Raw genomic sequence first — 24,187 nt, 5'->3', positions numbered from 1 at the left:
TTTTCTCAGGAACATTCCTCTCCTCAGGTAGGTGTGCTTTTACATAATGCATGGGCACAAAAATAGCCTTCGTATTTACTCCTTACCCTTGGAAATGGGCAGCTAATGGATTTCCAGGTTGGTGACTGAAACAAGACATAAGTTTTCTGAACAAAGATAATTCTGTTTCCCAAAATAAAAGAAAGCATCAATAGGAATAAAAACATTCCTGATTTTTGCTTATGCTCTTTTCCACTTCAAGAGCTCTCACTAGCTTTATCAGTCTTACTACTAGCTAAATCTTGACCAAAGCATTCCCAGCCATTTATTCAAGTTTCTTTCTTCAATGTAAGCTTGACTAGTCTCTACAGTCTTATACAGTGACCAATTGTAAAGAACTTGAAGCCAGGACTACAGCTTTTCCTTCCTGAAAGCTAACATGATACAAGCATAAATTACTCTCCTCTCACCTTTGTTCTTTAGTACCTTTGCACACCGCTTAGCCCTGCAGGCATGGTTGTCTGAAACAAATCTCAAAGTGAGAACTATCTCTGTCACTACTTCCTAAGAACTCTCATAGGCTAGCACAAAACAGAATTGCACCAGAAAGTAGTAATTTTACCTTGCATGCCAATTCACAGTTTTCTCTATGCTATGATCTAGAAAATATTTTGATCTGGGAGGCAATAAGCAACCCTTTGTCACCACATATGGGGAAACCCTGCTGGAGCTAATTTAAAGAGTATCAGGTGCAGCAATCAGCAGCTAACAAAAACAGCTTGACAGCCACAGTGGTAATAGCCTGTGGTGCTTTTTAGGGTGCATTTCTCCAAGGCCTACTAGGAAGGCAGGTCAGAGATTAGAAAAAAATGTTCTCGTATAGCTTCAGAAATCAAGGTTTTCACACAGGTTGCTCTTGAAAATACACGCTTTTAAATAGTAACAGAATAAAAGATGTGTTCACTTGCTCAATAGATCTGCTCTCGCATACTTTTAAATGCTTGAGATCTGCTATTAAACTCTGCCCAGCCAGCACAATAAACCTTTCTGTGTTTGCCAACACAAACTGAGAGTTGCACAGCTGTTTGTGAGACCACTCTTGCCTTGAAAAACTTGGGTAAGAGTTATAAAGATACTGTGAGAGCAAATAAAACCATCCTGACTTTCAATATACCTAGGGCCTGTGAAATTAGAAGACGCAGGTATTAAATTAGGAGGTGTATGTCAGTGTGCATACATATATACACTTACATATTGTAAAGTGAAATTCTTTGGACTTGTAAATAGACAATAAATATAGTTGAGACTGAAAGGGGTGAAACAGGTCACTCCAGAAGTAAAGCTCCTGTTTATTTCCATAGAAACTACAACAGATACAAAGAGAATAGTAATACTGAAAGAGCAAATTCTCAGCTACAAAACACTGTTTTTCAACAGTCACCACCATTAGTTATACATTTTTGCCAGCTATGAACTAAAACCTGCATGCTGCACTCGTAAAAATCTGCACCAGCAGAGGTGATCCAATCTTACCATCACCACTACTGATACACACCACCCACTTTTCACATTATGCTTACTTCCACTGTTTGGTCTCCATAAATGCTCAGCAAGCATGAGTACATGTCAGTGGGTGTCATTTTTTCCACATGGAGGAATTCAGTGACATACTTCTGCTTCATATGCACTGCCCCGTCAGACACCATTTTGCTAGACTGTCCCTCTGCTGCCATCTGTCACACAGCAACAAAATGTAATAGAATACTGGCAGAAAGGATCAACCTCTACTGCCATGCCACAAACATCCATCACTGATGTTGTGGCTCAATATAATAAAACAGGAGACATTACTTTTGGAGCAGCTTTTGTACATGAAGAATTCCAGAGGAATATTAGTTACTGCAGCATAACCAAAAAAAGGAAGTAAAAGCAGGCTACTCTTTTCTACCCTTTGAGTGAATAGTATCAGTAAAATCAGTATCATTCATGACTGTTTTATCACTCATTTGTCTCTCTGCCTCACGTCTGACCAGATGTCATCTAAGTGACTGAGGCACAGGAAGTTCTGTCTTTCAGCTTTATATTCTTTGATTTGGGGTTTTAATCTTATTTCAGCTTTATTACCAATACTTAACACTCTACTCTCAGTTGCCCTGAACAGTTTGAGTACACTTGAGTCTGTTCCTTTCTGGTTGGTTTTTTTTCTTAGCAGTATTATTTTACCTCAGTCTCTGACATAGAAGCTAATTGAAAGTATTTAACTTTCCTTGGTAGAGTGTATGTAAAAGTAAAAATCACTGGGGCAGTCTAAAACTCAGCGGAAATAACTTCTATGCTGATTTTTTAGGCTTTTTAAATGCTAGAAGAAAAATTACCAATTTCTTAACAATGCTTCTCACAATAGGAACACCACAGGGAAAGGTACTGGACAGCAGTTCTAGCTGTTTGTACCTGGCAACTGTCTGTAACTCATTGTTCTAGTCCTGCTGAGCTCTGGGAAAGCATTGTGGTTTAAACATTTAACTATTGTAAACACATGGCGTTTGCCATGGCAAGTTTGTGGGATTGTGATATAACCAACATGCCAGGCCTCCTCATACTTACATTTCAGCCATTATCCTCCATAAAGAAGAGGTTTAATCCGCTTGGCTTGCAAAACATGCAACAGCAAGTTTCACATTCACAACCCATGCAATAGCATCCATAGTAAAGCCCACCCCTCTCTCTCGATCCCAAGCCTGTCCATAGGTTACATCTGTTTCTTGGTGGGCTGGAGTGTCATGGGCCCATGGAACTAAAAATACTTCATCCTTTTGTTGCCAGTCAACATCAACCTGAGCCATTTCAACCCTAGTAGCCCAATCCATCTGATGGTTATTTTGATGTTGTTGAGTGGCACAACTCTTTGGGTACATGAGCATCTACGTGATGTTCCTTTACAACCATGTTCTCTACCCAGGCAGCAGTATCCTTCCACAGTGCAACAGCTCACATGGGTTTGCTTCTATGCTATCTGTTGATCTGCTTCCATTGCTGTAACCACATCCACAGAGTATTTTGCCACCATCCAGGAGTCAGTGTAGAAACAGATTCAGCATTGTTCAGCAATGCCTGAAGTCAGCTAGATGGCTTTCACTTCTGTAAATTGACTTGATTTACCTTTTCTTCAATAGCTTCTGCAGCTCATCACGTAGGACTCCACAAAAGCAGCCTTCCACCTCCAGTGCTTTCCCACAATGTAAGAGAACTCATCAGTGAACAAGGCATATTCCTTCCCATTTTCTGGTGTTTTATTATATAGTGCAGCCTCTTCATCAGGTCACCTCCTCTTATGGAGATTTTCCAAAATCTTTGCCTTTGGGCCAGGCCATATCACGGGAGTTGGGGAGTCCATTGCATTGCCATCAGATCCTGAAGTATTCTCTTTCCCTTGAGGATGCTGAATAGTGTTGAATGGAGGTCGGTAGGCACAGGCCAGGCCGCAGCATGCTGCAGTGACTTGTGCCTCTCTGGAATTACCAGGGTGACAGCAGACCTTTTAACAACTGTTCTACTAGTTTTTCGGGAGTGCAGTTACTCAGGGGTAAAGTTACAAATTAATGGGGTGTCCACTGCTGTAGGCACCTGCCCAGACCATCCCATACCTCCTGCCACTCAGAACTATCCTGCCTCAGGGTAGATCTCTGAGTGATATTCTTAAATAACTGTTTACTATTAAACACAACCTGGAACACATTCACGACACATAGCAATAGAAGCATATTGATTTGAATATCCCAAGGATATTCAGAATTCTCAAGAGTTATTGTAACTAGTCTAGGGAAAGATGTAAATATGAAAGAGAAAGGGACACTGAGGAGCTGCTGGAAAGTATCCTTCCCTGCTTCAAAAAGCTCCATTTATAGTGAAAAAATTAGCATAATGAACAACAATTACCAAACCACCACAATGTTATGTTAACATGCTCCAATCAGATCTGCTGCTATCTCAACATTTTGTAACCTACATTGGGCACCAAAATGACTGTTGTGGTTTAACCCTTTCCCAGTGGGATGGGGCAGAGAATTATAGAAAGAACAGTACTTGTGTGTTGAGATAAAACTATTTACTAAGATAGAGAAAAGGAAAAAAATCCAACTATATACGTATGTGTGAAAGTATATAGCAAGTGATGCACAAGCAATTGCTCACCACTGATCAATGCCCAGCTAGCCCTCAGTGAGCAGAAGAGAGTGAGATGAATTCCTACCCACTTCAAAGTTCTCCTTCCACATGATGTCATATGGTATGGAATATCCCTTTGGCCAGTTTAAGTTAATATGTCCTGATTCTGTCCCCTCCCAGCCCTTCGTTAGTATGAGCTAGGAAACTGGAATGGCCTTGCCTCTGTACAGCACTGCTTTGCAGCAACTATAAATATCAGTGTGTTATCAACCCTGTTTTTCTCGTAAAACCACAGCATAGCATCATATCAGACACACTAAACAAAAAATAAACAAACAAACAAACCTCAGCTGAAACTACGAGAAGTATTTCAGAAGCTGGGGAAATGCACAGGTAATTGCAGGAAGTCTGAAGAGCACTTGGTCAGACTGGAGGGTTTGTTTAAAAACATCCTTTTCACTGAAATTAATGAGCTGAAGTAACTGACTGCTTGCTAAAGATGCTTACGGAATGGCTATGTTCTTCAGAGAGTATAGGTGAAAAAAAATGTTTTCTTCCACAGTAGTTAAGATGGAAGTTCAGAGTTTAGTTCAGGTTATGCACTACTGTTAATATTACTATTGACTTGACACAACATAAAATTTATACCATATTAGTTATTGCTTCTTAGCAAACAAAACAAAATAAGATAATTCTCCTGAGGTAAGCAAACTAGGTACTGAAAGGCAACTCCTGGGACATAATACTCCTCATGCTCCAACTGAATACTGCATCTTAAGCCTAATTTGATTTTTTCACCTACTGTCACAGTTCCAGAATCTCTCCTCTACCAAACTTTTGGATAAGTTATGTGAGTTTCACAACAAATGAAAAAAAAATAAATCATCTTCCACATAGAAGCTCACTTGGGAGGTGAGACGACCCATTTGGTCAGTGGGTTAATGTGGAAGAAAAACACAGGAAGTTTCTAAGTGTAAAGACAACTTAATTCCCTATTAAAATAACTGTGTTAAACAGTGTAGGATAATAAAAACAACTTCCATTTTCCAGGGCTTCATTGTGCACTAAAGCATCCATTATAGAATGTGAGAAGGAAGGTTTCATTACAGTAAACCGAAAGAAACATGCTTTGTCATGTTCCATTTAACTTTCTTATGGTTTGAAGGAGTTTTCTTCTGTTAAAAAAGAACAACAACAAACAGAACTTTAATTTCAAATGAGTTGATCAAAAATAGAGCAATAGCAGAAACCTAGTATATTAACAGTAAGTAAGAATGAGGTTTTTCTAGATATATCCATCTCCATTTAATCTGTGGTCTTTTGATTTGTCTGTTATTTCTGTTCTTGTTTTATTACAAAAGACAAAACTTCAAGACCAGAACTTACATCCTGCAGGATGTAGGTTTAAGGTTACACTAAATTAAAGCAGGACTTTATCTAGCATAGCATAAGGAGGAAACAAACAAACAACACACAAAAATCACTCTACACACTTGGAAAATGTTGTATACCACTGATTATGACTTCACTTCAAAGACTTTGAAACAGACTACTCTAGAGTACCTGTCTATAGAAGCAAAACCTTCACTGTTCAGAATAGATTACCTGTTACCTGGCTCTGGTTCTTTTTAAACCATGCAACAAAGACATGATTGGAAGCCCTATAATTGTAACTGGTAAAAGTGGGCAGAAATCATACTAAGAAGCTTTGTCTCCATAAGTCATTCTTTTCTTTAATCAGTTTACTGGTATAAATCTGTTCAGTATGAGATCTTATTCCTTCCCTGCCCCCCCCATTCAATTTCAAAAGGCACACACATTCTGTGGTATATTGGAATACCACCAGATGCCATCTTTATAATGAAAACTTTCATGAGTTCCAATAGTTACAAAGATGAGAACTCTGACAAGTGTGTTCCCAAGGTGGATGCAGTTAGACATTTCCCTACTGGTAGAAAACTGATTTTGTTTCTGAAGACTGAAGGCTCCTTTTACCTAGATATGTTTAATGTGTCAGATTGCTGATACCTTCACAGTATAACTACTGCACCTAATACTTAGGCTGTTCAATCTCTCCTTCAAAATCCTGTCTTGGAAGTTTGAAGATGATATCTGTACTACCCAATGCCAGCAGCTGAACATAAATCTCCACATATATTCTGGTCAACACTCATTGACATGAAAACCAAGGGCAAGAGTACTGGAAGATAGCCCTTCCCCAAAGAGGAGAAGCCACAGTAGAGCTTGCTCTCTCAGCACTGACCTACACACTCTTTGCAGGTAGCTTAATGGGCTGGGTTGAAAAGGAGGAAGGACAGTGGCTGAGGGTCTATTCACAGGCATCCATTCACTAATGGTCTGGAGGTAATATAACACTGATGTAGCCTGTGCCCATTGTATGGCAAATGGGCACTCACAATAGTCTTGTACCGTGACAGCACCTGGATAAGACCAAGCTAGCCAAAGCACCTATTTCCCTGGAATGATGGAAGACTGCAGAGAAGTCAGTGCCAGGGCCAGCACATATTATCACTGGTCACAATCTTTCTCTCCCCATGGCCTTTAGCTTGCAAAAGCATGTTCCCAAGTCACTTAAAAATTGCAATCCTGAACTTCAAAAGTCCAGAGAAGTGCATAATTTCTTAGGCTTTCCTGACTACATTCAAAAAGAAGACTATTTCTTAATGAGCATTGTTAAAGTTAACCAATATTAGAAATACTGGCTTTGCACTCAGAAAACTGAGGGAAGAGTAATGTGGCATGAAATGGTGAGTTTCCTCTATTCTGTGGGAAAGTTGATTTGTTTATGGACTTAAATTTGTGCAATGTTGCCTTTAATGAGTAGCTGACTGTATGCTAGTCCAAGATTTAACCCCCAGTGTCCTTTATAGGCTGCATTTCTGTTTGATTCTGAAAGTTACTTCTCTCTTCCTCCTCTGAACCATTCCATGCTTTTTATAAATTCAATAAACACGCATTTTCTTACTATATGCTCTATGCCTATTACTTCTGTTAATATTGCTTTAACTGGTAACACATTAAGTCTGGGACCTTTGCAGCAGACATGGTTCTGTTGCCAAGATAAAACAATCATCCAACCTGGAGGATAATTTCTCTCAGACAGAGAGGAAGACACAACAATGTGTGAGCAACCAGCTGGCAATTCAGGGAATAAAGCTGGATTCTCTTAACATTCCCATGGTGTTCTCCTTGACAAATGCAGCAGCTCTTTAGCTTCAAAAGGGCAATGTTGTTTATTTGCATCAAAGGTAGTAGAGGTGGGAAGAGGGACCAGGGAAGGAAACCAAGAGGTAAAATAACTTCTCTAGCATCTGAACAATGCTCAGCACAAGCTCTGAAATAGCCAGATTCCCATCAAAGATGAAAATGGCTTAGGACTGACAATTTAATAGAAATAGATAGGAAGTAGTCAAGAACTGTAAAGTCTGTTTGGTACTATATTTGAAGAGCTATGTAATTTAACTCTTCTCTAAAACGGAATTTATGAAATTTTGTAAAGCGATAAAATGAATTATTTCAGTGACAATGATTTTCCAGTGCTGCAGGATATGTCTGACCACTATAATTTTATGGCAACTGACATAGGGACTTTGAATGATTACTTTGTCCCACATAGGCATAACATAATTTACTCTGCCTGAAGACAGTGATATAAGGACACAGTGTACAAAACAAAATAAAGAAAATTGTCTGAAAATGTCTTCCAGATGTTGATATGGGTGGAAGATCTGTATTAAAGCACTTCTCCATCAGATATTCAACATCTAGTACGACAAACTAAGTAGAGGGAAAGATATACATCAGTCTAGATTGGAAACAAAGACGTCTATCAAAACATGGTATTTTTAAATACTACAGGAGAACAAAGTAAGAACTATGAAATAAAATTTAAGCCCCTTTCTTTCATAGCATGGCACAGGGCTTTTTGTTTCTTTTCCCCCCTTGTCTGGAATTTTTATGAGACAATAATTCAAATGGGGAACATCTACAGGAGGCTCTTACTTCCATCTGAACTCACGTGCAATCATCAAATAGTGGTTTCAGTTTTAATCACTGGCAGAAATTCTCTCCAATCTCTTTGTAAGAAATTAGCAATAGCAAATTATCTGAGGTGGCTGTTTTCAGCTTTCTCTGTTCTCAGTTTATTCCAAAATGCACACAGGGTTCCATATAAATTATCTCTGGTTTCTGTCATACAAACTGTATGTGATCAAACTGAACAGCAGTAGTGCTAATGTCATTCTGATCTATGCAGGTATCTACTAGCTCCTATCTACATATATTCCTGTATGTAATAGTTTTGCACATGAGATGCCTCATTCTAACAGATTTATTTGGAGATAGTGTTTTCTGGTTTGGAAGAGGAAAAAAAATAATCCAGAGTTGCCTTATTTAAAAAAAAAAAAAGTCTTACTGCCTTCTTACAAGAAGTGAGAAACATAACTTTTGTGATCACACTTCACAGGGACTAGATGCACATTCTTCTCTCGCTACATCCTACTTTTTGATTTTTAATACACTCATCTTTTGATCACTCCTCAGAGCCTGTGTCTTCAGTTTTCCATATACACATACTGGATGACAAAAGAGCTAAGTGCGTTCGTAGTCTTGCCGAAGACCTCAAACTAGTCTTTCCACATCACTGCACAAACTATACATGCAAAACACAGTTCAGCATGCCAAGTTACCTTCACATCTTCCCATGAGAACTAGCATTTAGAAAGTGCTGACTTGGAAGTGAACTTGAGCCAACGACAATTCATCTCTGCTTTCTTAAAACACTTCTACTAAATATCCATAGTACAATACAGTGCCTTCTCTATACTTTCCTTCATTGTGTAGAAGGGAGTACTTACATCCAATATCTGGCCGTAGCTTTTTGTCATACTCTCTCAACAGCTTGTTTAGTATCAAGGTCACATCTGTGTCTTGTGTTTTTGGAGCCAAAACCCACTTTTGGTTAGTTGTTCCATCTTCATATTCATCCTCTTCAACCTTTCTGGAACTGCAAAAATAAAAGGATGTTATTTTATATAACTAAAAATCTAAATTTACATTCCGAGTAAATCTGCACAGTCTTCTTCAAAAGTTTTTCATCTCTCCCTTGACTGTGTCTATCTACTCAGCCTTAAGCTTTTATTGCAACAGGACGTTCCCATTAACATGTGCCAAGTATCTGAGGATGGGTCAGAATTGAGAGTTATTTGGATGTGGTCTTCTTCCAGTCTTCAAAGAAGTTATCTGTGAGTTAATACAGCTATCAGAATAGTATTTTACACTCTAGCATTTTGTACCTTAGTATTTTACACCAACCTATCCTGACTGCATATTTACCCAATACATTTACAATATATACTTTCAAAGAGCAAACATCCACAGTATTACTCTATGAATCTGTCAAGAAAATGGATCCATCTCTTGCACACAGGCTAATAAGAGTATTAAAAATTCAGATCTTTTAATACTTCCTGATCATTTTATCCTATTAATAAATTATTATATTCTCTGTGCTTGAATCTCAGTCTAATGTATTACAAGGATTAGAATTAAGAGCTTTCTCTTTGAATATAAGATGGATTATCACAAGTGCACAAATACATCTCATAAATTAACTGGAATTCCAAAGTCTCCCTGTGACTTTAATGACAATTACAAAAACACCAGCACTACACCAAGCATTGTGACTCTTCTTTCCTACACAAGTGGATTATTTTTATTTTCAGAGTACGGCAATGCAAACGTGGTAAAAGAACAGTTGCCCAGAAATCACAGCAAAAGCTATTCTCACATGAGACTAATTTCATTGAGCAGCTTTTTTTGCATGAAAGGTAAAACGTTGAAGATGTATCTTTTGGTATCTTAGAAACCAAGTCTGTTTGATCTCTCTCTTGCTGAAGAGAAATACATGAGAGTTAAGCTGAGATGAAGTTATCACGAGTAAAGATAACCTTGGTGGTGGAACCCACAGCAGTAATCACGGGCTTTTTTCACGGTGTTTGGTGGTGGAACCCACTGCTTGGACCTGCAATTGCCCTGGATATCATTTTGCAGCATTTTCACACAGATGTCAGTAATTATGCAAGGTGCAATGCAACAAAGAAACAGAGGTTATCAGCTCTGTCTATTAACGGGATACGCTGTGTCCATCAAAGCAACCTCCTCTCTCTCCCTCATTCTCTCTCCTTAAGAACACCAGTGTCTTTTACTGTACCTCAGGTGTGGAGAAGATTTAAGAGATATTCTACAGTAATAGAAAAAAGGCCAACAAATGAACCACAGAGCATCTTCAGCCTGCAACACTGCCACCACAGACCACTATTTGAGCATTTAATGAAACTTTTAATTGAAACTGCTCTACAGCCAACATGCCTCTAAGGAATAGCCATGAATCACATAATATGACTTCATAAATTGCAGGTGGTCTAAGCATCATTTCTATATAAAAACTATTCTTGTAATCTAACTCCTAAGGATTTTCTACAGAGAGAGCTCGTATGATCAGGTTCCAGAAGTACAAAAAACTTCATAACATTTTTAAGTAGATCAGCTTTCCTTCCGTGTTAGGAGCTCTATTTTTTATTGATTTTTAGTTATTTATTTGTTCATACAATGGACATTAAAAAACCTTAAAGGACCTTCTGTTTTTTCCTTTCTCCCCCAGTTTCACGACAAACCATATGTTCTAACATTGCAATTACAGAACCGTTCTCAGAGGAGGCATCACATCCTAGCACATATGCCTGATATTCCTCAGCTGAAACACCACAGCAGAGCTGAATTACTGATAGAAAGGAGCAAAGGATCATCTGTTTTTCTCTGCTGCACCCATCACAACTTCGCTGGAGGCATTCGGGCTGCGTGTGGAAACGAGAGCCGAGTTCACATTGGATCACGATTCCCATCTCAGGAATTAAAGCTCCATTAAAATCTGTCACCAGTACAACTGAGCACTAACAGGGCTTTTAAACGCCTGGTACTGGCAGCTTGCTTCCTAGAAAGCACACCCAAATGATACAAATTCCTACCTGCTTCCTCTGTAGATCAAGGCTGCAGGTGGGAGAGGTTTCACAGTGAATCAGTCTAAGATCTTACACGGGCTTTTTTCACGGTGTTTGGTGCTCCTGCTTGAGAGTTCCACTTCCCTTGCCTCCACACCACGAGGCTCCTGGAAAGCATCTGGGGCTGACACGTCCCCTATAGCCTTACAGGCACTGGCAAACTCCCAGCACATTCCCACTGCCCACAGCAGCATGATGATGGGGGACCATTCCCAGCTGGGGAGGGAGCCGCAGCGAGTCACAGCTGGAAAACTCCGAAACAGTGGGGAACGGCCACCACAGCAGCAGGGCGGCCGCAAGGTTGGGACGCTGGGGGAGCGGCGGCTCGAGGAGAGCCCATGTCCCGGAAACTTTGAGCCGGGCCGGCTCGGGAGCGAGCGCTGGCGGGCGGACCCCGGCGCTGGGAGAGCCCCGTACCCTTCACGAGCGGTGAGCGCCCAGCGAGCACCGGAGAGCCGCGGAGAGGAGAGGAACCGGAGGGATGAGGGAGGGGAAGGGAGTGCCGACTTACCGGGCGTGGAACACTGAGAGGAGGAAGAAAACCAGCAGGAGCTTAGCGGACATGATCTGGGCAGAGGCGGCCAGGTGAGAGGAGCAGGAGGGAGACGTTGCAGGAGGTTCGCATACGAACAGGGATGAGGCAACGAGGTGAAGCAGTGAGGCTCTCCTCCCGTCTATTCTCGGCTTTATACCCCGAAGGAAATACCCCCCGTTCGCACTGCTCCGGGAGGGGGGAGGAGGAAAAAAAAAAAAAAAAAAAAAAAAAAACCCCCCAAAAAAAAAGGCGAAGAAGTGGGCTGAGGGGAATCCCCGGCTGGGACCCTCCGGGCCAGGTGCAGCTCCGCCGAGATCCGCTTCCCACACCCAGCGGCGGGGCGGCCCCTCGTTCTGCCCGGCTACCGCTGGCCGTATCCCCCCGGGCTGCCGAGCCCGGGCCCCGCCGGGCCGCGGGGCTGGGGCGGGTGAGGGGCTCAGCCACGCCGTCACCGAGCGGCGGCCGCAGCCCGCCCCGCCCTGCCCAACAGGTACCTGCCTCCTCGGCAGCGGGGCCGCCTCCCGCCCCGGCGTTGCGCGGTGCCCCCGCGCTCACTCGGTCCCCGGGGAGAAGGGTCGGCCCCGCGGGCATCCCGCAGCGCCGGGCGGGGCGGGAACGTGCGGGCGGTGCGGCTCCCGCACAGCCTTCCCTAGGCAGAGCCGCAGCGCGTTGGTGTAGGGTTCCGTGTGTATGATGAAGTTTGAGATGCGCGGATACAGATGCACGCAGACGTGTTTATTTGTAGGATAGAGCGGACACGCGGAAGACCTGACTGAGCGGGTTTACATTGGGATCGTTGGGGTAAATGACGGTTTTCTGCTGTGACTGCAGCGAAGTGCGTTCAGGGCAAAAATAGTTTGGCTCTGGACACCGCAGGTGCGGTTTGGGGCGGCTTGAGCTCTCTGGATGCGGGGTAATGCGGGATATTCCCTTTCGCTGTCAGACTCGGAGACGACAAAGTGCCGCCGGGGTCTCAGCGATCCGGGAGCAAACAGCCCCGCTACGGCGCTGCGAGCGGGCGCCTCACGGGACTCGAAATCTCAGGGGCATCAGCCTATGCTTCCTCCCCGTTAGGCATCATTTCCAAGTTCTGGGGGATTTGCTTTTAATTATGGTATTACATTAAACAAAAAGTTCTGCTGGAAGAGGCAATTTGCTTTCAGCACAGCTGCCGCGCGATGCCCAGAAGGGCTCGCTGGGGAGCGATCTCTGTTCCCGCAGTTATTTATTGAAGGAACGAGGCAGCTTAGGGAAAATCCGCTGCGAGCCAGGCAATTCCCAGACCTACACCTCAGGGCGCTTTTCAGCTAAAACTTCTCTTTATTAAGTGACACCACCCGCTACCCTGGGGCTAACCAGGGGTACCCGCAGCTCCGTTACGCCCCGGGCTTGCCGATGCGTACGCAGGAGCAGCGGGGATGCGGGAGAAGAAGGCGAGGATGAAGTGCCGCACCCAGGCTTCGGCAGAACCTCTCGGAGCGGAGCCCCGCAGTGCTCGGCCGGGGAAAGCATCCCCGGCTAAGCGCTCCGCCTCTGCCCACGCCCACACCGCGTCCCCGGCGGCAGCGGGGTCCTCTGGCGGCGGCGCTGGGAAGAGCGGCGGAGAGGAGCGGCCCCCACCCGGGCTTCCCCGGCCTCCACTCGTTGCCCGCCCGCCTCAGCGGCGGCGGTGCTTAAGAGCTAAGCCAGGGTCCTCTGCGACCAAAGCAGCCGTGAGCGGCTGGAGCTCCACTCTGTAACGGCAGAGCGAGGGAGATACTTTAGAAGTCGTTCGGGCTTGGTGGTAACGTCTCACCTCTTTCTGTCTCGCTCAGAATTGAAGGGATGTCCGTAGAGAGAACATCCAAATGGCAGAAGACACATAAGCAGTATGGTGAGGATGCAGTCTGAGACATCTAACACCCCAGTGGCCATATTTAAGTGTTCATAGTGAAACAAAACCAGAAAGAATTCAAGCAATTCGATCGAGCGCTGCTTTCAGATAACATTAAGTTCCTCTAAGCATTGCAGTGCCAGTTCCAATCTGATGAGCAAGGGCGTTAGGGGAAACATATCCTTATTACGAAAGCCATTATCTCCAGATTTAAAAAACAAACAGCTCTTCAAATGCTGCCTTCATCTTGCTTGAGTAAGAAAGCAGTCTCATTCAGTTTCCTTGAAGGTTTAATTTATATGTTAAGCAAGAGTTTTTGAGAGGCAGGATTATTCCATAAAATCATTTCTCTCTTAGCTTTGTAAGAATTCATTTAGTTATTCCACAGAGAGCATATTGCATTTACAAAAACCAGAAAGCAATTCAAGGTAACTGAGGAGGGTTAAGATTTGAAAACACATTGTTGCCTAAACTCATCCTCAGAGTCAGCTCAAATATTAAATATAAAAACTTTTTCCATTGTATTTGATTTGTTATTTCACTCTTCATGGGTATGGGTGAGGAAATTTGGCAGTAGGATTGCATGCACTTACTCTCCAGAGTTGAGTTGTTGAGAAAAATCACTTTTCAGGTGAACTCATACAGAAATAAACCCAATCAACAAAGCAACCTCTGTTCATTTAAGCCTTTAGCTGTGGCTGAGCCCAGAGGAAGTCATGCCAGAAGGACTGGGCTCTGTGCAGGGGCAGCCCAGCAGACCAGTGCCATACCTGACACTGCTGAATTTACTGTGGTGTTCCATTGCAGTTGTGGGGTGTTAGGCAACATGAGGCCATGGGCTTTCAGCATTCCAGCCTGGAATTGGTGGGCTCAATGAAGCACCTTCCATGCTGTGGGATAGCTCCTGCTTCTCAGGCAGAAGTGCTCGCTGGGGGGTCATTGCTTCTTCTGTCGCTTCAGTCCTCAGCAAAGACCAGAATGTGTTCCATTATCTGGGAAATGAAGGGCAGACAGCTTCTTCAGGAATTTTCTACACGGTCTGGCAAATCCACAGTAACAGAACAAGCCCTAACAGCTACTTTCTGCCCTTACCTTCAAACATGGGAAGCAATATTCAACATAACTGGAAGTGATATCTATCCCTGCAAGTGATAAAATGTTCTGCGGTGTCAGAACTTTGGCAGGCAACTGTCAGTCCTGTTACACATCAGGTAAACTTCAATCCATTGCTTATTAAAGCAAAAGGCCCGTTCCTGCAGCCATGCAACTCCACTGTCCTCAGGTCATTCTGTAGTCCGTAAAGGAAAGTAGACCGCACAGACACGAAAGTGACTAGATTCAGAGCTCCAGCAAAGGAAACAAGAAAACGATGTTGAGGCACTTGAGTTCAGAGTCAGACTTGGGTGTGAGCAAACACAGCGAGCATTAATAAACCTCCCAGACAGATAGAATGGCTCTGGAGAAAGTGCTTTAAAGACCATTTTGATTTTCTCATTCACCTACAGGAAAGCTTCATGTTGAAGACTTTTTGTGCAAGCTTGAGAAAATCAAAAAGCTTTCTTCCCTATTTTGGGATTCACAGGTATCTGGATATCCCTTTACCACACACGGCATCCTCTCTAGATTCACAGGTTGCTCATAGCTTTTAACCGCACAGTAAGTACAGCCCTTACGTTATCCCAGAAGCACTTGGGTGCCACTACCACAAGAACCGTGTAGCCTGTAGGGCTGCTTGGATGTTCCTGCACACCAGCCTGTGCTTTCAGAAAGGCACATGCGGAGTAGCTGCCCAGGGCTGGGCCAAGAGTCTGATCAGGACAGCGTACTTTATATGAAAGCAGCCAAAAGGAGATTGTTCTTTCTAAGATGTAAGACGTACATGGCATCTATTTATGACATTTGTAGGGGTAACAGATATCCAGTTTACAAAGTGAGTAGTTCAAATAGTATGGTAGTCAAGATATATAATGGGAAAGATTATCACAGTGGAAGAGGATAATCAAAAATAGATGGCATACTCACCCACATCCTAGGCTTACAGTGGAAAAACTCCAAAGGGAACAATCTCTAGAAAGAGATCCTCTCCTGGTGGGGGTCAGCCCTTAAATGAGGTCTAGAAGAGCTGGAGACATGTTCCCCCCCTTCCAGTCACTCAGGTGAATTGCCTTCACCTGTGCTCCTGTGGCTGACTCAAGGCTCGCCTCAGGTGATCAATCAGTGGCTCAGGCTGTGATTCAGCAGTTCCCATACAACATTCCTCCCAAGTACAGAAACTTCAGCCCTTAAGAAGAGACCTTGTGTGAGTCCAAGGAGATCTGCAACATGCAAAAGGAATGTCACAGGACACAAGTTCTCTCCTCGATCCCAAATAGAACACAGGGCAGAAGCTGCATGGCAAACAGCACCTAATTCTGAAACATACTGGTTCACTGTCCTCCCTCAACATACACCTTTCTAGGCAACAGCGAGGATGTATTATGCACACACACCTACTTCACATGTATACATGTGCTTTCCAATTCATCCTTATAGCTTCAGTGGTGTTTTTTATTTGGTCTCTAAAATGATAATCAGTAAAATAATGACATTTTGCAATCAAGTGTTGAACACCTTTTTTATTTAAACATTAAGATTAAATTACAAAAGCTTCTGGAACAAAGAAAGATGCCAAGGAGGAAAGAGCTGAAAATTCAGGTTGCATTTTCTCATTCGTTGTGAAAGCAAAACACATTGGCAGCCGCAAGGCATTTTATAGAAAATTTTCAGATGGACAGTACAAACACCTTCCTGTCAGAATTGCCACTGAAATACCTTGCTGTCGTGAAGCACATATTTTCTTTCTGTTTTATTTTTTTCCTGATTGCACACCTTAGTATTGTCTGATTGGTTTTCACTATGGGAACCAAGTAATTATTTCAGAATTACTGTAATTCTTTACTGTTTGTCTCTGCTAATAGAACACAATCTTCTTGGGAAAACCTCCAAACATTAGTTACTTTACCTTAATAAAAATGTCTACTGCCATTGTCAAAAGTTTTATTTGCACAAATATGTTCCTAATCTAAGTTAATTTCATGCAATATATCTCTATTTTTTTGGAATAAATACTGAAAACCATTTGAGAAAATTCCCTTGGAATGCAAAAACCAAACGTTACTTTCTTTTAAGGGCAAGATTCCACTACCTTTATTTACATGAGTAGTATCTTGCTCCCTATGTTACTTCACTGCAAATTAGAGGCTTAAAAGCAGTTAAAATCAGCACAGCCCCATTAGGATTTACTCATCATTTCAACTTCTATTAATGAAAACCTGTCTGAGCGGGTTTTTTTTTCCGTTTTTTGTTTTTTTTTTTGTTTTTTTTTTTTCCTGTGGAGTAATGCTCTACCTATCACCAGTAAAGGTGCTCAAACATAGCCCTACATTTAATAATTTGGCACACTTACAACTGGCATTATTCACAGTAACCTATCAGATTACAACAGTGGAGCTCTTCTGTAAAATAGAGGTTAAGCCAACAATCGTATGACTGTACATCTGAAGTATAAAAACCACGATATGTAGTACACTTGAACAGTTAAAAAATATAACTTATTTTATTTGTAAACTATCAATGCAAGATACTCAGCAGCAAAGAAGCCATGAATGTCTTCTGATCTTTTATAAAGATCTGTTGCTGTAAGTAATATAATCGTCTCCAAAACATCTGAGGTTACATGTAGAAACAATCAAGGCAATATTATTTGTACATATTATTAAACATGCAAAAAACTTCCTGAAGAATATTGCCCAAATGTAGAAAGTGGTCTGGATCTCAAATTTTCCTTGGTAGCATCTGCTTTGTAAGTATGGCTCACGTGTGGCTTTAGAGTCCTTCAGTTTATTTTGGAGAGTTGGCACCTTTAATAACAGGCTCCCTATTCAAATATGTGGCCCAGTAGACTAAGTTAAAAGTTCCAAACAGCACTGGAAAAATTATCCGGGACATTTTGTCAATCTTACTGATGCTGTTGTAAGTCTTTTTGCTCTCAGCGGACTTCTCTTCCACAGACTTTACTGGAGCAGCAGCAGTGTTTGAGATGACAGAGGGAGCCGAGTCCTTTGGCATGTTTGGGGCGGGGGTCATCTTCCCAGTGCTGTATGTATTTGTTGATTTATTTCCCAGCAACTGGCGCTCTTTTTTCTTCTGTGAAAAGACCAAAATGTTAGATCACAGGAATAGAAAGTGGAAACACGTTCTCAGGATCCAAACCTAAGCACTATAATCCATCATGCTAAAACAAATGCCTGTGGGCTACTCTGCCTTTGACTCCCAAACAGCTACTTCTGCCTTAATGTCTTACTCAAGCTAAGCTTTCCTGACATCAGAGGTAATGAAGGGAGGCCAGCTGGACCTGGACCCACGGGGCATGCACATTAGCAGCTGCTTTTGTCCAGGCCATAGGCCCTGCAGCTGGGGAGGCTGTGACCTAGTGCCAGCCCAGACACCTTTGTCATAGAAAAGGTGAAAACCGTCCGATTGGTTATGTGAACTATGCTGAGCAACTGCTTTTTCTCCTAGGTACTTAAGACACGTAAAATAAGCACCTTGATTTTAGCAGCTTCCAGGGCTTTTTTGCCATCCCACGCCCAACTCCTCTTGGTGAAATAGTTGACCGTTGCAAACTCAATCAATGCAGAAAATACAAAGGCATAGCAGACAGCTATAAACCAGTCCATGGCAGTAGCATAGGCCACTTTTGGCAAAGAGTTGCGGGCACTGATACTTAAGGTGGTCATGGTGAGGACTGTTGTCACTCCTGTAAAAGAGAAGAGGCAGAGATCAGCTTGGTAGTTCTTACAAGATTAGTAACAAGTTATGAAAGGGCCCCAGTTCAATAGAAGAACGAAGAAGGCCACGTGAAGGAAATCAGTGCTTGCAAAATTTTGGTCAGAAAGAATAATACACTTTTCTGGTCAAGAAAAAATCAAAGTGTTTCCACCTCAGCTGTTTACTTATGTGATGTTCTGGTTAGAGCTAGTTACAGTGTACTTAAAAACATCATTTTAAATACATCATTTTAAGGATAATAGAAATCCAAACGTTACACAACCCAGAATCTCAGTGGTATTTTGTCAACACATGGTACACATGTATAGTGTCGCTTGTTAACTGGTACATTATAAAATCAGTGATCAACCCATTCAGAAGTAACTGCCACAGCAAAGTGGGATGAAGGCTTTTGTTTTCCCACGGGTTTATGGATGTAATTGTTGGCTGTTATTTATTCCCTTGACTGCGGCTCCCCCTTCCACAGAAGTGAGCAGATGACAGAGCTGCCACTGGTTCCACGTGGGGAGGGGTGCCTCAGCAGGATGAGAATGAGCTCTCTGTTACGCCTTTGTGAACAGAAAATCAACACTGCCAGCCAGCCATGAGCTGCTGGCACCGGTATTCTCCCCATACAGATTGCTGAACTGATTTCTGATCGAAGGTGCTGACTGATTTCAGTAGGCTCCTATAGATGAATAGCTCTTTTAGGAACACTTGATCAAAGTTTTACATCCATTACATTTACATCCATTGCAGCTCCCATTCCCCTCCTTTCTCATCTAGTAGAAGTCCTGTATTTCACAAACCTTCAGCTAAGACTCTGTTTATTTTTTGCAACCTTCTAGTGGTAAGCTAAGTAATTTAAGAGACCCCAAAGGATTTTTCCATGACAGCTTCTGTAGTAAATATACATTTTCTAAGCAAAATCATATTAATTTGTTTGATGTTAATAGGGATAATTGTCACTAATTAACCTCTACATGTTTTTCCCAGATAAACATCTTGAAACACAGATAAACAAAATGTTTTGAAGTGAAATCTGTTTCAAATGTTTAGACTGGAGTATGCACTACCATAATATGTATGGCTTTCTGTTCTAAACCATCACATCTTTTACCTGAGTGGGAAAAAAGAACCCACAAATCACAACAGTCTGTTTCTTCTGTCTTCCATCCTTAACCTTCATAGAACCGATTACAGTGCAATTTCTGTCACAGTTTTACCAAAAAGCCCACACTTTTTAAAAATTGATTTTGAGTTTAAACTGGAAGGGAACACGAGAACACCTACAGCACTGCAAGCAAAAATAAGCACTGTGGGTTTGTTACAGAAGGATGCTTCCAGAAAGAAGCCCCTTCCTTACCCATGCTGCAAGAGGGTGAGGTACTCACCAAAGACAGTCCGAGCAGGGACAGATTCTCTGTTTAACCAAAACGACACTTGTGATAAGATCACAGTCATAATGCAAGGAAGGTATGTCTGGATGACAAAATAACCGATTTTTCTTTTCAGATGAAAGTGTGCCGTCATAATAGTGTATTCGCCTAGGAGAAGAAAAATGCATATATGCTAAAATAAATGAGGCTTACTGGCTTGGGCTTTTCAGCAGCTCCCCCTCCCCCTCAAACATGAGGCTACCATTCAGGCATTCTTAACTACTGAAAAATGCCTGGATTTCATCACTGTGCCATAAACATACCAAGAGACAGAGGTGCTGCTACATCCCGCTGCTGTTTACATTTGGTCCCCAAAGGCAAAAGACAGCAACTATTGCACCAGAAACCTGCCATCGTTTTAGGTACCTGGCACATCCCGGTGTTCACAGGCGTGGCAAATCTGGATTGCTGACAGTGCCTCACTCTTGCCTTGCTTTGACTTGCTCCCGCAAACTGTCCCGTCAGAACGATTAAGGCCACCTACTCTTAGAAACCTGATTTAGCAGCATGACTTAACCTCATTAGGAAACTTAATGCCGACCCATTGCCTGGGTCCTGACACTCCCCCTGCCCTGCACTTTACTGACTGTGTGTCCTAGTGTTGGCGCCACAAGAATTTGTGCTTTGCCCACTGACACTGCCATTGTCGCTCAGAATTTTCAAAGCCATCAAACTGCTCGTCCAGAAAGAAAAAAACAAACAAAAAAAAAAAACCCTCTGGTGCATGGAGTTTTCCTGGAATCTGGTATGCCTTAGCTCTTGGAAAGATAATCTCTTTCTGGACAGATGTTGTGCCATGTCTTGTTCTCCTGTGCAATTAATATTATACTGACTGCAGGGGGGAATTCGCTAAGAGCTCCTATAGCAGCACTAAATTCCATGTCTTTTTTATATGCCAAATTCACAGCACTGCCTTAATCGGGCTTTTGTCAGGCCCTTTGAATTTCAATACAATCCTCAAAAAAACGCACTCTGAAACAGATAGACCAGCTGTCACCTTACCTAACGGTTCAGGAAAAAAAAAGAGAACTCAAGCAGTTCTTTCAGACTGTTCCTGTGAAACCATATAGTTGTTATTGAAGGCTTTTCACTGATGGTAACAGCTCCCCAAAGCCAAAATCCTGCTTTCTGAGAGCAGGCTACAATTTTTTCTGGGAAAAAGGAGAGTTAAAATAAAATATAAGAATAAAAGCCAATCAAACCCCTTCAAGCCCTAGCAGAGCTTCGCTCATATTGACATCAAATTAATCTAAAAGCACACATTTTTCAGCTGATATTGGTACAAATCAGAGGAATGTCCACTTGAAATGATGTTGTACTCTGAGATTAAAACAAATGAAAAAAAAAGAATCATAGGGGTTGGGAGAGACCTCAAGAGATCATCGAGTCCAACCCCCTGCCAAAGCAGGTTCCCTACACCAGGTCACACAGGTAGGCGTCCAGGTGGGTCTTGAATATCTCCAGAGAAGGAGACCCCACAACCCCCCTGTGCAGCTGTGCCAGTGCTCCGTCACCCTCACCGTAAAGAAGTTCTTGCACACATTCGTGCAGAACCTCCTGTGCTGCAGTTTCTGTCCGTTCCCCTTTGTCCTGTCTCCACACACTGCTGAAAAGAGTCTGGCCTCGCCACTTTGTCCCCCACGCCACACCTTTTTGACTTACAAATTGTTCAGATCCTGGAAATTTTGGGGTATTTATCTCATATTTTCTAAAGAACAAGCTGAATGCAGACCTTAACTACTTGAGCTGAAGGATTAGCTATAATCTCTGTTGCAAGAATGGACTGTTATCCTCCATAGATCAACCCCTATAGGAAAACAAATAACAGACTGATTCTGCAGAGTGAATTGCGGTGAGTTGCAGCCAGCACTGCTAAGCAGTTAGATTTGGCAGATTACTGCTAAGTAACAATACGGCTAATTAATGGACAACAGGCCTACAGTGAGAGGCTTTCTGCAGGTATAGCTGCCTGAGGTGCTGAGCTCTGTTCCTCTGTGTGAAGTTTACAGATTCGTTCATGCTGAGGATTTTATGCCGGAAGACTGGAATAGCACAGCTCTGCCTTACCTGACAGCCTGCCTCTGTCTTTATGGTTCTTCTGAGGTCTGATTTTCTGGTGAAATGCTTGATGTGGAGATGGACAGGGAATGTTGTGAAACTGGGGAGAAAATCCTCATGAAGCGATGTCTAATTCCCTTTCATTTAGTGTAATTTTGAAGCAGGGTTCTGAACATACTGCAGTCTCAGGAGGAGCCCCACTTGCTCTTTATTTAGGAGCATTCAGTTTGTGGATTACCAAAAAAAATAAAATAAATGCCAGGAGCAGTGGGGTCTGCGTGCTTGTAATCTGCTTCTGAGCCGCTGCTGCACTGCAATGTGTGTGAGTCCCATTCTCCCTGCTTGCTAAGGACTGATGATGTTCATTCTTGATTTCAACGGCACGCTTTCCAAGCTGGAGAAAAGTAAATCTACACAGTTTCAGCAGAACAACTGGACTCATATTTTCATTTTTGTAAATGCAGAAAATAAGTGCCTACGTTTTGATTGTCTTCTGCAGCTGATTCTCACCTATCATTTTCTTTAACCTACCAACGCTCTCGTCTCCACTGAAATAATGGTATCATCTAAGTTTTTATTTCCTCTTCTACCAGCTTCTCCTTTTTCCATGCTGTCTCTTTCTAAAGCACCCGCATGACGGATGCCTCCTCCAGCAGACCTGGGGCTGGCAAAAACCCCGCAGCTTGCTTTTTCATGTCCTAGGACCACTGCTTGAAGCAATGCTAGAAGCTGTCTGAGTTGGCCTTTTGTTTATAGAGAATAAAATCCCGGCTCTGTTGGAGTGGCAAAGCTCCCTCTTACTTCTGTAAGGCTGCAGTTTATTCTTAGACCATAGGCTTTCTTGAGCAAGAGCTAATTTTTATTATAGGTTTGTGCAGCACTTTTAGATGAAAACACTGCTCCTGATAGAATCCACTCACCACTGCTGGAACAACTCTAATGACAAATCTAGCACCGATGAAAAGCTCAAGAATGGGGTGTCTGCATTTCTTTGCAGAGCTTTGCTACTGTGCTGCCTTTAAAAACTGCTGCAATGGTTTTTCAGTATCTAGGTGATGGAGTTCTGGAGAAGGTACTTATAAATCTTCAGGATCTTTCCTGCGTTCTTCCAACATCCCTGTACTGCAATTCAATGGGTTGTTTTTTTAATGAGAATAGGCCAGCCCCTAGGCTTGTTTGTTTACTTTATCTGCCCAGGTTCAGGTGTACGGGCAACTGTTCTGGCATGACCCCAACATCAGGTCTGTGACATTGCAATCCCTGTCCACATTGACCTCCAGAACATTTTGCTCCACAAGAGATGCCTGTGCTGTTTTGATAGTGCTGCACAGGAAACCTTCATCTCAAGGAAAAATCAGAATGTTCAGTGCAGAATGAAGGGCTGAATGCTTCTTTTATTGTTTAGGCTTTGGATATTTCATAGCATGGGCTCCAGCTGGCAGACTAGAAAGGAGTGGGTTATTGTTTTGTTTTATAGTACTGCAGAACCTAAGTGAGCGATGAGAAATTCTGGGTCTAGGGAACAGAACTGGGCAATCATTTGCAGACACCAGCAGGATCCACATGGACCCGGAGCTCGTATCCGAGTGTTTTCAGCACTGCAACAGCAGGACACAGCAGATGTTGGGACTGCTGGAAGCAGTGCGAGCCCACAATATCCTCTCTTCTGAGGGAGTAATGTTTGTGGATGTTAGCTTAACAAACCACCACACAGGTGGCACGTGTCAGAGCCATTTTCTGTGGCATGGCTAATTTGGTCCTAATTTCAAAACTGGTTGGTGAATTGGGAGTGCCTAGGTATCTTTTCCAAGGAGATAGCTAACTTAATACCTTGGGTAATACCTTGGGTACAAAATCAGCACAATCCCAATGGATTTGTGCAGGGCCAGCATTTCTATTTTAAAAAAATATATTTTAGAGAGAGAAGCATCAACATCTTCTGACATACACATTCTGCCTGTGCAACTGCAGGCCACGCTGTGTAAGTGTTAAAAAAACAAAAACAAACAAAAAACACATCATAAAAGATCCCAGCAGTGGGATTTGTGCAGCTTTGTGTTTGTTTGTTTGGTTTTTTTTAAGTTCAACAAAGCAGTAGAAGGAAGAAACGTCTTAGATAGCCCTCCACAAGCAACCCTGATTACTGGCCTACCACGAGCTTGATGAAGTCCAGAAAATCCACCACTGACTGATGCTTTTCCCTGCGCAAAATCGGATTTTTGTATTTTGCTAATCCCCGGTTACAATCTGT

At 42.6% G+C, this 24,187-nt stretch overlaps 2 protein-coding genes across 3 annotated transcripts in view; both read right to left on the bottom strand.

Moving 5' to 3' along the window:
* GABRG3 (gamma-aminobutyric acid type A receptor subunit gamma3) overlaps positions 1 to 12,063 on the bottom strand; it is a 290,063-nt gene extending 278,000 nt beyond the window's left edge. Inside the window, exons 1-2 of the mRNA XM_065741209.1 lie at positions 11,734 to 12,063; positions 9,021 to 9,169 (exon numbers count right to left, since the gene is read on the bottom strand). Coding sequence (XP_065597281.1) covers positions 9,021 to 9,169; positions 11,734 to 11,786 — 202 coding nt within the window. The 5' untranslated portion in view covers positions 11,787 to 12,063. The remainder of the gene's footprint in view (positions 1 to 9,020; positions 9,170 to 11,733) is intronic.
* Positions 12,064 to 16,280: 4,217 nt separating this feature from the next.
* The window catches only part of GABRA5 (gamma-aminobutyric acid type A receptor subunit alpha5), a 52,435-nt gene continuing 44,528 nt past the window's right edge, over positions 16,281 to 24,187 (bottom strand). For both annotated transcript variants that reach the window (XM_065741207.1, XM_065741208.1), the window contains exons 8-10: positions 19,834 to 19,986; positions 18,217 to 18,428; positions 16,281 to 17,815 (exon numbers count right to left, since the gene is read on the bottom strand). In XM_065741207.1, coding sequence (XP_065597279.1) covers positions 17,510 to 17,815; positions 18,217 to 18,428; positions 19,834 to 19,986 — 671 coding nt within the window. In that variant the 3' untranslated portion in view covers positions 16,281 to 17,509. The remainder of the gene's footprint in view (positions 17,816 to 18,216; positions 18,429 to 19,833; positions 19,987 to 24,187) is intronic.

The sequence above is a fragment of the Cyrtonyx montezumae genome, unplaced genomic scaffold (assembly GCF_038088225.1).
Source record: "Cyrtonyx montezumae isolate F1298 unplaced genomic scaffold, pur_monq_1.0 scaffold_3, whole genome shotgun sequence".
Lineage (NCBI taxonomy): Eukaryota > Metazoa > Chordata > Aves > Galliformes > Odontophoridae > Cyrtonyx > Cyrtonyx montezumae.
Note: the sequence above shows the minus strand (reverse complement) of the source record. Positions and strands in the feature narration are given on the sequence as shown.